General features: G+C 45.3%; 1 protein-coding gene across 2 annotated transcripts; it reads right to left on the reverse strand.

Moving 5' to 3' along the window:
- Nucleotides 1-453: 453 nt before the first annotated feature.
- Nucleotides 454-9,227, reverse strand: dhrs3 (dehydrogenase/reductase 3). 2 transcript variants are annotated; one of them, XR_010001390.1, is made up of 6 exons: nucleotides 7,603-9,227; nucleotides 4,890-5,033; nucleotides 4,677-4,796; nucleotides 3,483-3,721; nucleotides 2,931-3,076; nucleotides 454-1,433 (listed from the first exon to the last, which is right to left on the reverse strand). XR_010001390.1 is itself a non-coding variant. In XM_003230080.4 (6 exons), exons 1-6 carry the CDS (start codon nucleotides 7,783-7,785, stop codon nucleotides 1,349-1,351), a joined length of 897 nt encoding a protein of 298 aa, XP_003230128.1. In that variant the 5' UTR covers nucleotides 7,786-9,225; the 3' UTR covers nucleotides 454-1,348. The 2 variants fall into 2 exon arrangements, 1 of the variants encoding a protein (XP_003230128.1); XM_003230080.4 differs by having other exon boundaries at nucleotides 2,931-3,056; nucleotides 7,603-9,225.
- Between the last annotated feature and the right edge of the window lie 6,229 nt (nucleotides 9,228-15,456).

Below are 15,456 nucleotides of genomic sequence, written 5' to 3' on the forward strand. Positions count from 1 at the left end.
CTCTTCCAGGCTCCTCTTCTTGCCGCTGCTGTTGCTTTTGCAGCCTGCCCTCCCTCCATCTCTCATTCACTCATGCCGACAGAACCCAGCCCAGTGAGTGAGTGAGCGAACAAGGGAGGGCAGGTGAGCGAGTGGACACTATCCCTCCCTATTATCCAACTGTTATCCGACATTGTTCCCGCCTGTTTATGTCGGATAACCGAGACCCTACTGTAGTTGATCTCTTCCAGAAACTTCGTTTTTGTGCCTGCCACAAAGTTTGTGCAGTTCTATCAACTTTCCCCATGTTTTGGTGATAGAACCAATTAGGAAATGACATGGATCACTCAGGAACAAAAACCGTGATGGACTCAGGAACAATTCCTTTCAAACCACTCTGACATTCAATACTACGTCGATCACTTTGGCTGTGACTTGCGTTTTCGGAGGAAACAAGTCGAGTCAGAGACAACGTTGGCATTGTTTGGCGAACCCTTTATATCGGCTTCAACCATCCGGCGGGTTTGTGCTTGTCGAGGAATTACATAGTAAACGGCAACAAGTGGGGAGAGCCAAACAAGCTCTGGACGTCTTTCTGGAAGGATTTATTCCTTCCCAACGATTCCCACAAATGCAACCACCCGCCAACCGCCCGTCGGAAGACAAATCTTGGGAACGCCACACTTCATATTATGTAGCATAATTTGTCGCTCCATATAAACGAGAAGGTCTCGACAACGAAAATGTCCATATTAAGCTCCTGGAAGTCGAGGTGGTAGGTTTCGGAGTACGTGAGGATGCAAGAATCAAGAATCCATTGGGCGGTTAACATTGCGACCCAATTGTCCCTGAAGGTCGCCGGACAAAGTGAGAGCTCTACAAAGCAAAGGATTGGATCCAGACTTAGAGGAGACCCATTGAAATCAAGCATGGCCCCCGTTTCAGAAGAGTCCAAAGTCAGATCCCGTAAAACGGGAGGCCGCAAAGATGAGCGGATATGGGGTGTGCGGATATGGGATGCGCGGATACGGGGTGCGCGGATACGGGGTGCGCGGATCTGGGATGCGCGGATACGGAGTCTCCCACGTGCAGAAATTAACCTTGCTGATCTTCCCAAGCTAGCGGACCAGGTAAGCCTTGAAGAAGAAAGAGAAGCAGACGTTCCCGACCTCCCGCAAAACCCGTTCACGATGAAACCCGTTTGCCGTACGTCGGGAAAACCGTCGTAAACGGAAGCGTTTGGTTCCTAAGGGATTAGACCCCAAAACGTCCCGAGCCGTTGTGTCTGTCCGCGTCGCGGAGGCTCTCGTCGTAACACAACGCGGTAACACGCTCTTCCCGAGATGCCGTTCCTGCTCGTTTGCGGCGTCTACGAGCGGCCTTTGAAAGTGTTCATGCAGGTGTAGCTCCCGGAGAACTTGTGGATTTCCTCGAGGGCGGCCTGCGGAAGGATGCTGCAAGAAGAAAGTGGAGAGAATGAGCCAAGCGTAACCCGACAACGTCATCCCGTCGGATGACAAAACCTGTCTGCACAGATACAACAAGGTCTACAGTAATGATGACATTCTGTTCCTGGTTTGAAAGTGTCTGTTCCTGTTTCGTGGTGTACCACTTGACGTGAAAGTACTTGTTGCACCCCAGGAACTTCATTTTCCTGCCAACAACTTCATGAAACAGGTGAAGGACGACGTTGCTCTTCCCAGGACAAAGTTTGTGCCTTCTACTCAAGTGTCACCTCCTTTTTAGGAACCGGCCAATCGGGAACAAATATCTAAAACCCGAACCCAGATTAAAGAATTCAGTGATTTCCGATTGCAGGTCCGGAAACAAATCCAGATTTGAAAATCCCGTAATTTCTGATTGCAGGGACATTCAGATATGTGAAGATCGGGATTTCCGGCTCAAAACCGGGATATTCCGGCACCTGGAAGTCTCGTGTTTTTTGCCTTTTGTTGCGGTTGCTTCCAAATTTACAGGGAACGGCTTCTGGCCATTGAGTAGAATATAATAATGTATAATAATATGATAATTGTGTATTATATACTACATATAATATTACTAGCAATATGGCAGTATAGTGGTATAGTACAATACTGATATCGTACTATGCTATTGTATGTATATATAATACTAGCTGTGCCCGGCCACGCGTTGCTGTGGCAAAGTGGTGGTGGTATTGGTTAAAAATTGTCGCGTAATTTTTATTTGACGTTATTTGTAATTTTTTTAATTAATTTTATTGTAAGTTATCTTTTTATTTATTATATTTTATTATTGTATTGTATTAATTTTTAGTGTCTTAAATTATTTTTTATTATTTTTTATTGGGTTGCTAGGAGACCAAGTTGGAGGAGCTTAGCCTTCTAACTGGCAGCAATTGGAGAAAAGCAATTATTCCTCTCTCTCTCTAATTAGGACTTTATTTTTCTTTTCTTTTTGTTGTATCAACCTAGAGGCGTGGATGATGGGTTGTGTTGTCAAATTTCGAGGTTGGGGGGCCTGTAGCTTTGTTGTTTTGTGGGTCGCCGTGATGCCATCACTCTTTTATATATATAGATGACTAGCTTTGCCCGGCCACGTGTTGCTGTGGCTTATGGGAATCCTTTGTTGGCCAGGTGGCATAGCAGTGAATAGCCTTGCAGTCTCAAAGCCTGGCCGTTTTCTGGAGTAGCTGGAGCTTTTTGTTGTATGAACATAGAGGTATGGATGAGGGGTTGTGCTGCCAGGTTTAGTGTTTCTGGGATGTGTAGTTTTGTTGGCCGAAATTTCATTACCCTTTTATATATATAGATAATGTGTATACATCGTAAAACCACGTCAATAACCCTTAGGAATCAGGCAAAGAGCTAGTATAGGATATCAGTGAATAGTCTTGCTAGTTTGGAGTCACCTTTCTCGGTTCGGCACGAAGGCGAGACCACAAGGACCGGGACCGGGCGACCAAAGCCTACCTTTTCAAGATGACGAGGATGTGCATCGTCCACGGAAGGAGGAGGAATGCTTGGTTCTGCCGAACGGCTTCCACCGTCCTCTGGGCCACCGTCTCCGGCTTTAAAGGAGGGAAGAGGTTGGGGAACCTGAAAGACAAACACAGCCCCTGAAAGAGAGACGAAGCGCAACGTTCTCAAAGGACATTTCCCGCCCGGGACGGATTGCGCGATCCCGCTTCGCCCTGTTCATCCCGCGCACGGAAAGGCCTCGTCTCAAAATACTTCCCATCCTCCGATCCTGTGGAACAAATGGGGGGCTAGTAATTTTACTACTATGTTATTAAGTTAATTCTTCCGCTTGACTAGTTCCGAACAGACCTCACTACCTCCGAGGAAGCCTGCCATAGATGTGGGTGAAATGTCAGGAGCATGGCCAGACAACCCAGAAAAATCACAGCAACTCATCGACCCGAGTACTTGGCAACACCAAGCCTTCATCCTATAGTTTGGTCAACCTGCCAACCCTCTGTTCCTCTCTGTCCTGCACGTGGCACCCCCCGTGTTGGCTCTGACCTGATCCGCATGCCTTGGAACATCTCCGTGCTGGTGTGGAAGGGCAGGACGGTGGTGGCGTTCACCCCAGGGCAATCCAGCAGCCCCAGCGTCAAGCTCTCCATGAAGGCAAAGGAGGAGGCTTTGGAAGTGCAGTAGTCGATGGCTCCGGGGATGGCGGACAGAGCCAGGATGGAGTTGAGGCAAACAATGTGCCCGTTCTGGAGCTCCAGCATCCGCGGCAGGAAGGCCTTTGTCGTCTGCAGGTCGGGAGACAGCAAGGAACCTGGGTGAGATCTAGCGGGACTAGGCTTCACTCCCACGAGAAACTAGTGTGACTTGGTGGTTGGCCTTCGACTCTTTGACTCAGGAAAATATGACATGAAAGCGAGGCCAGAATCTCCAATCACGGAACGCAAGGAAACATACGGGAATACCTGGAATCCCTTTGTTTATCTTTCAAACGCTGAGAAAACCTTAATTGCTTTTGCTTGGCACAATCTCGCTGTAACTGAAGACGCTGAGTGATGGGCAACAATCCAACGTCTTCCACCTCCCTCACATCTTTCCTAGGTTCATGGAGAACCTCTGGAAGCAGAGCCTCAGGCAGTATTTCATGAGAGACATCCTCACTGACAGCAGATCTATCCAGGGAAGAACTACTTTCTCTCTAAGGCACCACAGAAGTGGTGGGCTCCTGTTCAGGAGCACAAGGCCCCACCAAAGGGTTCCCCTCTTCCTCCTCAGACCGGGCCTCAACAGGAAGGACAAGTCCAAATTGAGGTCCCCAAAATTGTGGGTCCATGCTCACACCATGCTAAGCTGAGGCTATTGTACTTTGGACACATCACTATCATGGACCGAAATGATCTCCGTTTTTGGAAGCCTACAAGGACCACCAATGCATCCAAGATACTGTAGACCAGTGGTTCTCAACCTGGCCTACTCCCAGAAATCCCGGCCAGTTTACCAGCTGTTAGTATTTCTGTGAGTTGAGACACAGACATTGAGACCCACAGCTGTAGACTCAATTGGCAAAACCACCCCTGAGTCCTGAGACCCTACAACATGCATGAGGTCCCCATAAATCCACCGGTGACTTGAAGGCACAAGATCTGACCGGCCTTTCTCGTTGGAAAAGGCGAGTAAAATGCTAGGGGGAAAGTAGGGAAACGTTGTGGGAAGTAGGAGGCGGAGACTGGAACGTCTTCCTACCCAGAATTGTCCCAACGTGTTGATGTGCTGCGACTTCAGCAGAGCGTCATCGTCGCTGTCCATGAGGCTCTTGCCGTGCACCACGGCTGCGTTGTTCACAAGGATGGTGATGTCTCCCACCTGGGATGAGAAAGAAGAACGGGATATGAATACTGTAAGTAAATAAATAAACAAGGACGCCATAACATCCCCGCTTCTCCTTCCTCGACCTACCTTCTCGCGGACCGCTTTGGCCTGCCGGTAGACCTCCTCCCGGTTGCCCACGTCGCAGATGAAGTAGTGGCACTCGGTGCCCATGGCTTGGATCTCCTCGGCCGCTTCCTTCAAGCACTTCTCCGTCCGGCCCCAGAGGATGATCTGCAACGAAGGGGTCGGCCGGTTATTATAGGGATGGTTCGGGGTGTTGGTAGAACATTGGGTTGGTTTCCTATCATACTTTGGAGACCTCATGATCACCATTTTTGGAAGCCTACCTGTCATGATCTCCAATCTTTGACATCTCCGGTCGGCTGACAAAGAACAGATGCCAGCCATAAAACCTCAATTACCTCTGGTATGTGAGAGCCCCTATATAATTGGGCTAAAGAGAAGGTTCTGGTATTCTGTACAATAATGATGTCATGATCTCTGATCTTTGACATCTCTGGACACAGACCAAGTGTTGACAAAGAACAGATGCCAGCCATAAAACCTCAATTACCCTCTGGTATGTGAGAGCCCCTATATAAATGGGCCAAAGAGAAGGTTCTGGTATTCTGTACAATAAAACCTGTTGGAATCTACCAGCGTGTGTCTTGGTGCTTTCTCTGGTGAAACTGACCCACAGCACAACTGGGAGAAGAGAACCCGACAATTAGTACAGAATACCAGAACCTTCTCTTTGGCCCATTTATATAGGGGCTCTCACATACCAGAGGATAATTGAGGTTTTATAGCTGGCATCTGTTCTTTGTCAGCCGACCAGAGATGTCAAAGATTGGAGATCATGACAATGGGTCCCATCATAAGAATACGGGGAACGTTTATTCAACGGCACAAACTTTAGTTTTTTTGTAGGAAGGATATCCCGTTATAGCATTGGCTTTTCAATGAATATTAACAAATTTGTGGCAGCCGCGAAAACAACGACATTCAAAGTAAGTACCCCGCCATCCATCGAACAGGAATAACACTTCCAAACCAGGAACAGAACGTTTCTTTTTGCAGAAGTGGCTGCACAGTGTTGCCCCCGCCTTCCCCATATTGAGTGCAGGCTCCTTGGCATGACGCCCAGCCTTGCCTCCAAGACCAGCTTTCCTGCCGGCCGCGAAGCAGCAGGAAGCCCAAAAAAAAGAAGGCATTGCCAGCCCGAAGACGTCCAGCTCATTGCTGCGGTTACATAATCCTGGCGACTGAATAAACTCCACATTAAGATGGCAAGGAGAGTCCGAGACACAAAAGGACGGCCGGGATCCCGTCAATCAAAGTGTCATGATCTCCAATCTTTGACATCTCCGGTCGGCTGGCAAAGAACAGATGCCAGCCATAAAACATCAATTACCCTCTGGTATGTGAGAGCCCCTATATAAATGGGCCAAAGAGAAGGTTCTGGTATTCTGTACAAATTGTCGGGTTCTCTTCTCCCAGTTGTGCTGTGGGTCAGTCTTTCACCAGAAAGAGTCTCTTCCAGTTCTTCTAGGAATCCATCCTTCCATCCATCTGTCTGGTTATCTATCTCTTAAGGGTTGGGTTCCCTTCCAGTTCTTCTAGGAATCTATCTATTATGGGTTGGACTGGATGGCCCTTGGCATCTCTTCCAGCTCTACAAATCCATCTGGTTATCTATCTATCTCTTAAGGGTTGGACTGGATGACCCTTGGGTTCCCTTCTAGGAATTTATCTATCTATTATGGGTTGGACTGGATGGTCCTTGGGGTCTCCTCCAACTCTAGGAACCCATCCATCCAGTCATCTGGTTATCTATCTATCTATCTATCTATCTATCTATCTATCTATCTATCTCTTAAGGGTTGGACTGGATGGCCCTTTGGAATCCATCCATCCATCCTTCCATCCATCTGGCTATCTATCTATCTCTTAAGGGTTGGACTGGATGGTCCTTGGGTTCCCTTCCAGTTCTTCTAGGAATTTATCTATCTATTATGGGTTGGACCTGATAGTCCTTGGCATCTCTTCCGACTCTAGGAGTCCACCCACCCATCCATCTGGTTATTTATCTCCTAAGAGTTGGACTGGATGACCCTTGGTTCCCTTCCAGTTCTTCTAGGAATCTATCTATTATGGGTTGGACTGGATGGCCCTTGGGGTCTCCTCCAACTCTAGGAACCCATCCATCCATCCATCCATCCATCCATCCATCTGGTTTATCTATCTCTTAAGGGTTGGACTGGATGGCCCTTGGGGTCTCTTCCAACTCTAGGAATCCATCCATCCATCCATCTAGTTTATCTTTTACGGGTTGGACTGGATGGTCCTTGGGGTCTCTTCCATCTTTAGAAACCCATCCATCCATCCATCTGGTTATCTATCTATCTCTTAAGGGTTGGACTGGATGGCCCTTGGGGTCTCTTCCGACTCTTCTGACCCAGCTTCTAGGTGCAAGGTGGAGAAACCTCACTTTGTGGGAGAATCCCTCCCATCATCCCCCACCCAGCACAGCCCCAGGCGAATTCTTCAAGTTCTCCTCCTCCACTGAAGGAACTGGTGAAGTTCTGGGCGTGGGGCACGGACGCCGGATTCCCAGGACGGGTGTGGACTTGCACGTTGCCTTGTGCCCTGGAGGCTACACTCAGCAGCACACACCTTTCCCAGACCCACATGACCCACTGGTGAAGTTCAGGAGAGGGTGGACCATGGATGATGGGACTGGCAGTTCCTTCACTCCCATCCAGAGATCACTCCAAGCCCTGCCGCCCCTCGGGCTCACCTTCCGGGCTCCTCGCCTGGCGAACTCCCGGGCCAGGGCTCTGCCGATGCCTCTGCCTCCGCCGGTGATGAGGACGTGGTCGGCCCGCAGGTCCCTCCTCTTGGGGGGCAGCAGGGAGCCCACCAGGGCCTTGGCCACCAGGACCAGCGTCTGGGCCACGAAGAGCAGCCACCGCAGCAGCATCTTCCCGGGACAGGCACCAGGTTGCCTTCTTCCCAAAGGAAAAGTTGGAGAAAGTAGTTGGGAAAAGGTGAGGAAAGTTGGGGAGAAGTTGGGGAGAAGTTGGGATAAAGTTGAGAATAGTTTGGAGAAAGTAGTTGGGAGAAGTAGTTGGTGAAAGTAGTTGGGTAAAGTAGTTGAGAGGAAAAGTTGTTGGGAGAAAAGTAGTTGGGAGAAAAGGTAGGTGGAAGTAGTTGGGAGAAAAGTAGTTGGGAAAAGGTAGATAGAAGTAGTTGGTTAAAGTAGTTGGGTGAAGTAGTTGAAAGTAGTCAGGTGAAGTCGTTGAGGAACGTAGTTGAAAGTAGTTGGGTGAAAAGGTAGGTGGAAGTAGTGGGGAGAAAAGTAGTTGGGAAAAGGTAGATAGAAGTAGTTGGTTAAAGTAGTTGGGTGAAGTAGTTGAGGAACGTAGTTGAAAGTAGTTGGGTGAAGTAGTTGAGGAACGTAGTTGAAAGTAGTTGGGTGAAAAGGTAGGTGGAAGTAGTGGGGAGAAAAGTAGTTGGGAAAAGGTAGATAGAAATAGTTGGTTAAAGTAGTTGGGTGAAGTAGTTGAGGAACGTAGTTGAAAGTAGTTGGGTAAAGTAGTTGGGAAAAAGGTAGGTGGAAGTAGTTGGGAGAAAAGTAGTTGGGAAAAGGTAGATAGAAGTAGTTGGTTAAAGTAGTTGGGTGAAGTAGTTGAGGAAAGTAGTTGAAAGTAGTTGGGTGAAGTAGTTAGGGAAAAGGTAGGTGGAAGTAGTTGGGTGAAGTAGTTGAAAGTAGTTGGGGGAAAAATAGTTGGGGAAAACTTGGGGGAAAAGTTGAGGAAAGTAGTTGGGGAGGAAGTTGAGAAAAGTTTAGGAAAAGTTGAGCTCTGCAAAAGTCGCAAGAGAGAGAGAGAGAGAGAGAGAGAGAACTTTTCCTGGCTGCGAAAGGGATAGAAAAATAATATTTCCCAATTTTCGGTGAGGTCCAAAAAAAAAGAAGAAGCGAATCAATCCGAGTCTCCTTGCAAAACGAATCTCCGAGAGAGAGTGAGTGAGTGTGAGTGAGTGCTGGAAGATCCTCCTCCTCCTTGTCCTGCTCTCAGTCTCTTCTCCGGCGTCAGATCCTCGGGGTCCGTGGAGCCCAAAAGAGCCGGGGAAGGGGGCAGGAAGACCCAGCCCAGCCTGGACTCGGCTCTGGTTATATCCCCGGTTGGAGGGAAAGGGAGGAAGGAAGGAAGGGAGGAGGAGGAGGAGGGGAAAGAAGTCCTGCTCTCCTGAGTGGCTCCGGCTCCTCTCCTCCTCCTCTCCCCGCCCTTCCCTCCCTTCTTTCTTTCTTTCTTTCTTTCTTTCCTTCCTTCCTTCCTTCTCTCTCTGCCAGTCCGGGCTTGCTCGCTCTCTCCTTGGCTTGTGCTCTCCGCCTGCTTCCCAAACCAGAAATACACACACGTTGCAACTCGTAGCACAACACTAATGCTCCCTCCTCCTCCTTCTCTCTCCCTGGCTTCCCTCCAGAAGAGGTGTCAAAGTCCAGGTTGCAGCCTCCTTGGGTGCGTTGTTGTCACAAAGTGGGTCATGGGGGTCTCTGCGTCAAGTTTCATCCAAATCCGGGGCTGATGGGGCTTGGAGTAATCTCCGGATGTGAGAGACGGTACTGCCAATCTCATCATCCATGGTCCAACCTCTCCTGAACTTCACCAGCACGTAAAGTGGGTCTGTGCATCAAGTTTGGTCCAGATCCATGGCTGATGGGGCTTGGAGTTGTCTCTAGATGTGAGAGACGGTACTGCCAATCCCATCATCCATGGTCCACCCTCTCCCGAACTTCACCAGGACGTAAAGTGGATCATGGGGGGTCTGTGCACCAAGTTTGGTCCAGATCCATGGCTGATGGAGCTTGGAGTACTCTCTGGATGTGAGTGAAGGTACTGTCAATCCCATCATCCATGGTCCACCCTCTCCCGAACTTCACCAGGACCTAAAGTGGGTCATGGGGGTCTGTGGGTCAAGTTTGGTCCAGATCCATGGCTGATGGGGCTTGGAGTAATCTCTGGATGTGAGTGAAGGTACTGCCAATCCCATCATCCATGGTCCACCCTCTCCCAAACTTCACCAGGACGTAAAGTGGGTCATGGGGGTCTCTGCGTCAAGTTTGGTCCAGATCCATGGCTGATGGGGCTTGGAGTAATCTCTGGATGTGAGTGAAGGTACTGCCAATCCCATCATCCATGGTCCACCCTCTCCCGAACTTCCCCAGGACGTAAAGTGGGTCATGGGGGTCTCTGTGTCAAGTTTGGTCCAGATCCATGGCTGATGGGGCTTGGAGTAATCTCTGGATGTGAGTGAAGGTACTGTCAATCCCATCATCCATGGTCCACCCTCTCCCGAACTGCACCAGGACGTAAAGTGGGTCATGGGGGTCTCTGCGTCAAGTTTGGTCCAGATCCATGGCTGATGGGACTTGGAGTAATCTCTGGATCAGAGAGAAAGCACTGTCAATCCCATCATCCATGGTCCACCCTCTCCCGAACTTCACCAGGATGTAAAGTCGGTCATAGGAGTCTGTGCACCAAGTTTGGTCCAGATCCATGGCTGATGGAGCTTGGAGTAATCTCTGGATGTGAGTGAAGGTACTGTCAATCCCATCATCCATGGTCCACCCTCTCCCGAACTTCACCAGGACATAAAGTGGTTCACGGGGGTCTGTGCGCCAAGTTTGGCCCAGGTCCGTCATCCGTAAGCGACCAATATTCTCCAGCTGAACAGAGAGGACTTCTACATGGAAATGCTTCGGACTCTATTGACCTTCTTGTTACATTTTAACTCAAGGCTGTTTGTCCGGAGGCCAATGTTTATTTATGTCTGCTTGAATGTTTGTCGGCTGCCTAAAGTTCAAGGCCGGAGGAAAAAGGTGATACAATAACCATCTCTGAATGCAAAACATCGCAAACATTGCAACAGTCGTGGTTACTCTTCGGGTTTCTCCCTCCTTCCTCCTTAGTCTTTAGTATCAGCAGCATTGAGCTGTGATCCATACCTACGTCCTCCATACTTCCATCGCATTGAGATATGAACCCATAACTCCGTTCTCCGTGTTTCCATACTATGGAGAACAGAGTTATGGGATCACATCTCAATGGCATGGAAATATGGAGGAGTTATGATCCCATGACTCCGTTCTCCATGTTTCCATACTATGGAGAACGTAGTTATGGGATTCTACCTCAATGCTATGGAAATAGGGAGGAGTTTCGGAATCATATTTCCATAGCATTGAGAGATGATCCCATAACTCCATTCTCCATGCTTCCATCGCATTGGGATATGACCCCATAACTCCATTCTCCATGTTTCCATACTATGGAGAACATAGTTATGGGATTCTACCTCAATGCTATGAAAATATGGAAGATTTATGGTATCATACTTCCATAGCATTGAGAGATGATCCCATAACTCCATTCTCCATGTTCCATAACATTTGAGATATGACCCCATAACTCCATGTTTCCATAGTATGGAGAACGTAGTTATGGGATTCTACCTCGATGCTATGGAAATAGGAAGGAGTTACGGAATCATATTTCCATAGGATTGAGATATGACCCCATAACTCCTTTCTCCATGTTCCATAACATTTGAGATATGACCCCATAACTCCGTTCTCCATGTTTCCATAGTATGGAGAACGTAGTTATGGGATTCTACCTCGATGCTATGGAAATAGGAAGGAGTTACGGAATCATATTTCCATAGGATTGAGATATGACCCCATAACTCCTTTCTCCATGTTCCATAACATTTGAGATATGACCCCATAACTCCATTCTCCATGTTTCCATAGTATGGAGAACGTAGTTATGGGATTCTACCTCGATGCTATGGAAATAGGAAGGAGTTACGGAATCATATTTCCATAGGATTGAGATGCGATCCCATAACTACGTTCTCCATGTTCCATAACATTTGAGATATGACCCCATAACTCCGTTCTCCATGTTTCCATACTATGGAGAACGTAGTTATGGGATTCTACCTCGATGCTATGGAAATAAGGAGGAGTTGTGATCCTGTGACTCCATTCTTTATGTTTCCATAGCGTTGAGCTGCAATCCCATAAAATCCCAAAATCTCTGCCCCTGTGTTGAAGCTCTCAGCAACCGGGTTACAACACCACGGCAATTTCTTTTGCAATCCCGGGATTGTGTTGTTATTTCTGGGTGAAGGGGGAGCTGTGTTGCAATAGGTATCTATCTGTCCAGTCCTGTTTGTTTGGTTGTTGGTCGGAGTCTATCTCGGGGAGGAATCTTCCATCCTTGGAAGCCACCTCGTGGCCACGGACAACTGGTGCGGAAATCGGGAGTCCCGACAGGCGTCAGGTTATTCGGAATAATCCGAAATATTCTGACGTTTGGGTCTTGGCCAATAAGATCCAAACGTCGGAGTATTTCGGAATATTCCGAATAACGTTCCGAAATACTCCGACGTTTGGATCTTATTGGCCAAGACCCAAACGTTGGAGTATTTCAGATTATTCCGAATAACCTGACGCCTTTCGGGACTCCGATTTCCAGAGTTGAGTATTTTCTACAATGTGTTGTCCAAAGTTTTTGTGTCCGGAATCACTGGGTTTCCGAAGTGAGTTTTCCGAGCTGTTGTTCGAAACCAGTGACTGGCACTTCGTGCTCGGAATCGACATCTCCCGAGGCCTTTCGCGGCACTCTGTGTGTGTTTTCTCGCACTATTTTTAGAGCCGGGGCCACCTGGCCAAACATTTCCCGAAGCTCAGACTCAACAGACCCAACGAGGTGGGAAAACATTATACAGAAAGCCTAGTGTTTTGGTGCGGACGGAAAATTTAGGACTTTATATATATGTGTGTGTGTGTTTATGTATATATTTGTGTGTGTGTCTCTCTCTATATATATAACTCGCCTAGTTTAGAAATAGACCTCACAACCTCTGAGGATGCCTGCCATAGGTGTGGGTGAAACGTCAGGAGAGAATGCTTCTGGGACATGGCCATACAGCCCGGAAAACATACAACAACCCATATGTTATATATTGTTATTATATTTTATATGTTATTATTATATTATCATAATATTTTATATATTATTATATTGTATTATTATATATTTTATTATTATTATATTTTATTATTATATTTTTATTATTATATTTTATTATTATATATTTTATTACAATGTATAATTCCATTTTTTTATTATTATATTTTATATATTACTATATTTATTATTATATTATTATATTTATTATTATATTTTATATAGTATTATATTTATTATAATATTTTGTATATTATTAATATATTATATAGTTTTATATATTATTATAATATTTTATATTATTATATTTATTGTAATATTTTGTATAATATTAATATATTTTATATATTATTATATTATAATATTTTGTATATTACTATATTTATTACTTTATTTCATATATTATTATAATATTTTATATATTATTATAATATTTTATATTATATTTATTATAATATTTTATATAGTATTATATTTATTATAATATTTTGTATATTATTAATATATTTTATATATTATTATATTATAATATTTTGTCTATTACTATATTTATTACTTTATTTTATATATTATTATAACATTTTATATATTATTATATTTATTATTATATTTTATATATTATTATATTTATTATATATTATTTATTATTATTATATTTTATATATTATTATAATAATATTTTAGATATTATTATATTTATTATAATACTTTATATATTATTATATTTTAGATATTATTATAATTATTATTATATTTTAGATATTATTATAATAATATTTTAGATATTATTATATTTATTATAATACTTTATATATTATTATATTTTATATATTATTATAATTATTATTATATTTTATATATTATTATTATATTTTATCATATTATATTTTATTATTATAAAATCATAAAATATTATTCTGAAATGACACGGATAACCTAGTGCAATGTGTCATGTGGGTGTTGTTGGGGTTGTGACCTGCGAAATTGCTTGGAGGTGGGAAGGGATTTGACGGCAAAGTGGAGCTTATCTCGGCTCCTCCCGACTGGCGCAACCAGTTTTCCGCCAACCAAAGCGGCTCCGGAGATTCTTCATGTGAACACAACGTGCGGGCAATGCATTCCTGCAATGGCTCGGCTGTTACCCATAATGTGGGGTTACAAAGCTATGCGCCCGTACTTTGCATTTCACTTCCGCAGCGGAGCGGATCGTGGATGTTTTCGTGTCTATTAAGCCATGGATCCAACTTCACGTTGAGACCTCCGAGAGTCCCGAGACGTGGATGGCTCTGCTCTTACAAACCCAAGATCGAGACTTTCTTCACTGTCTCGTTTCGTCTCGAATGCAATCTTATTCTTCCCCGTTCTCCAGAAATATTGTCTCCCCCCCGCCAAGAAGTTGTGAAATGTCCAAAGCCAGGTATGAAAATAGTCAAGCGACAGCCATGTTCATCTACATTAGCATGAAAAGACCTCCAAGAATCCAGTCGCATCTCGTGAGACTTGTGGTCTATAGTCCACCGTGACATTTATAATAAATTTCCCAAAAATAGTTATGAATACAAATTGGTTGAAATCGGACTTGGTCCTGTTGTCCACAACGCCGTGAAGGATATTCTGGCATCCCAAGCACACTCTGGAGCATCTTCCGACTTTTACTAAATGGTCTTAACTCAGTTTAGCCCACAATACTTCCCAGAAGTCACGGGGAGAGCGAGGGGCCACCTCGAGATGAGCCGGGGTGTCAATACGTTTGCAGACGATCACTGTTTCGCCCTAAAGGACCCTGCTTCAAGTTACAGAGTCTTTGAAGTTCAGGTCCTGAGAGCGGCTGAGTTTTTCCTGTTGTTTTTCACCTGGGATGGCGACATCAATGATCCAAACCTTGTTCTTTTCCACAACTGTGATGTCTGGTGTGTTGTGTTCCAGAACTTTTTCAGTCTGGATTTGGAAGTCCCACAGTATCTCTGCGTGCTCGTTTTCCAAGACTTTTGCAGGTTTGTGATCCCACCAGTTCTTTGCTGCTGGGAGGTGGTATTTGAGGCATAAGTTCCAATGAATCATTTGGGCCACATAGTTGTGCCTCTGTTTGTAGTCTGTCTGTGCAATTTTCTTACAGCAGCTGAGGATATGATCAATGGTTTCATCGGTTTCCTTGCACAGTCTGCACTTTGGGTCATCAGCTGATTTTTCGATCCTGGCCTTGATTTGCCTTTGTCCTGATGTCTTGCTCCTGGGCTGCAAGGATCAGGCCTTCTGTCTCCTTCTTCAGGGTCCCATTCGTGAGCCAGAGCCAGGTCTTCTGTTATTATTATTATTATTATTATTATTATTATTATTATTATTATTATTAATTGCCTTTGTCCTGATGGCTTGCTCCTGGGCTACGTGAGCCAGAGCCAGGTCTTCTCCTTATCAGCTTTTCCTTCAATTTTGTCAAGGAACTTTCCATGCAGTGTTTTGTTGTGCCAGCTGTCAGCTCTAGTTTGTAGTGCAGTTTTCTTGTACTGGCTTTTTGTCTGCTGTGCTTTGAGGAGTTTCTGATTTTTGACTTCAATCAAAGCAGGTTCTTCACTTTGCTTTACATATTCTGCCAGGGCATGTTTATTTAT

The sequence above is a fragment of the Anolis carolinensis genome, unplaced genomic scaffold (assembly GCF_035594765.1).
Source record: "Anolis carolinensis isolate JA03-04 unplaced genomic scaffold, rAnoCar3.1.pri scaffold_15, whole genome shotgun sequence".
Lineage (NCBI taxonomy): Eukaryota > Metazoa > Chordata > Lepidosauria > Squamata > Dactyloidae > Anolis > Anolis carolinensis.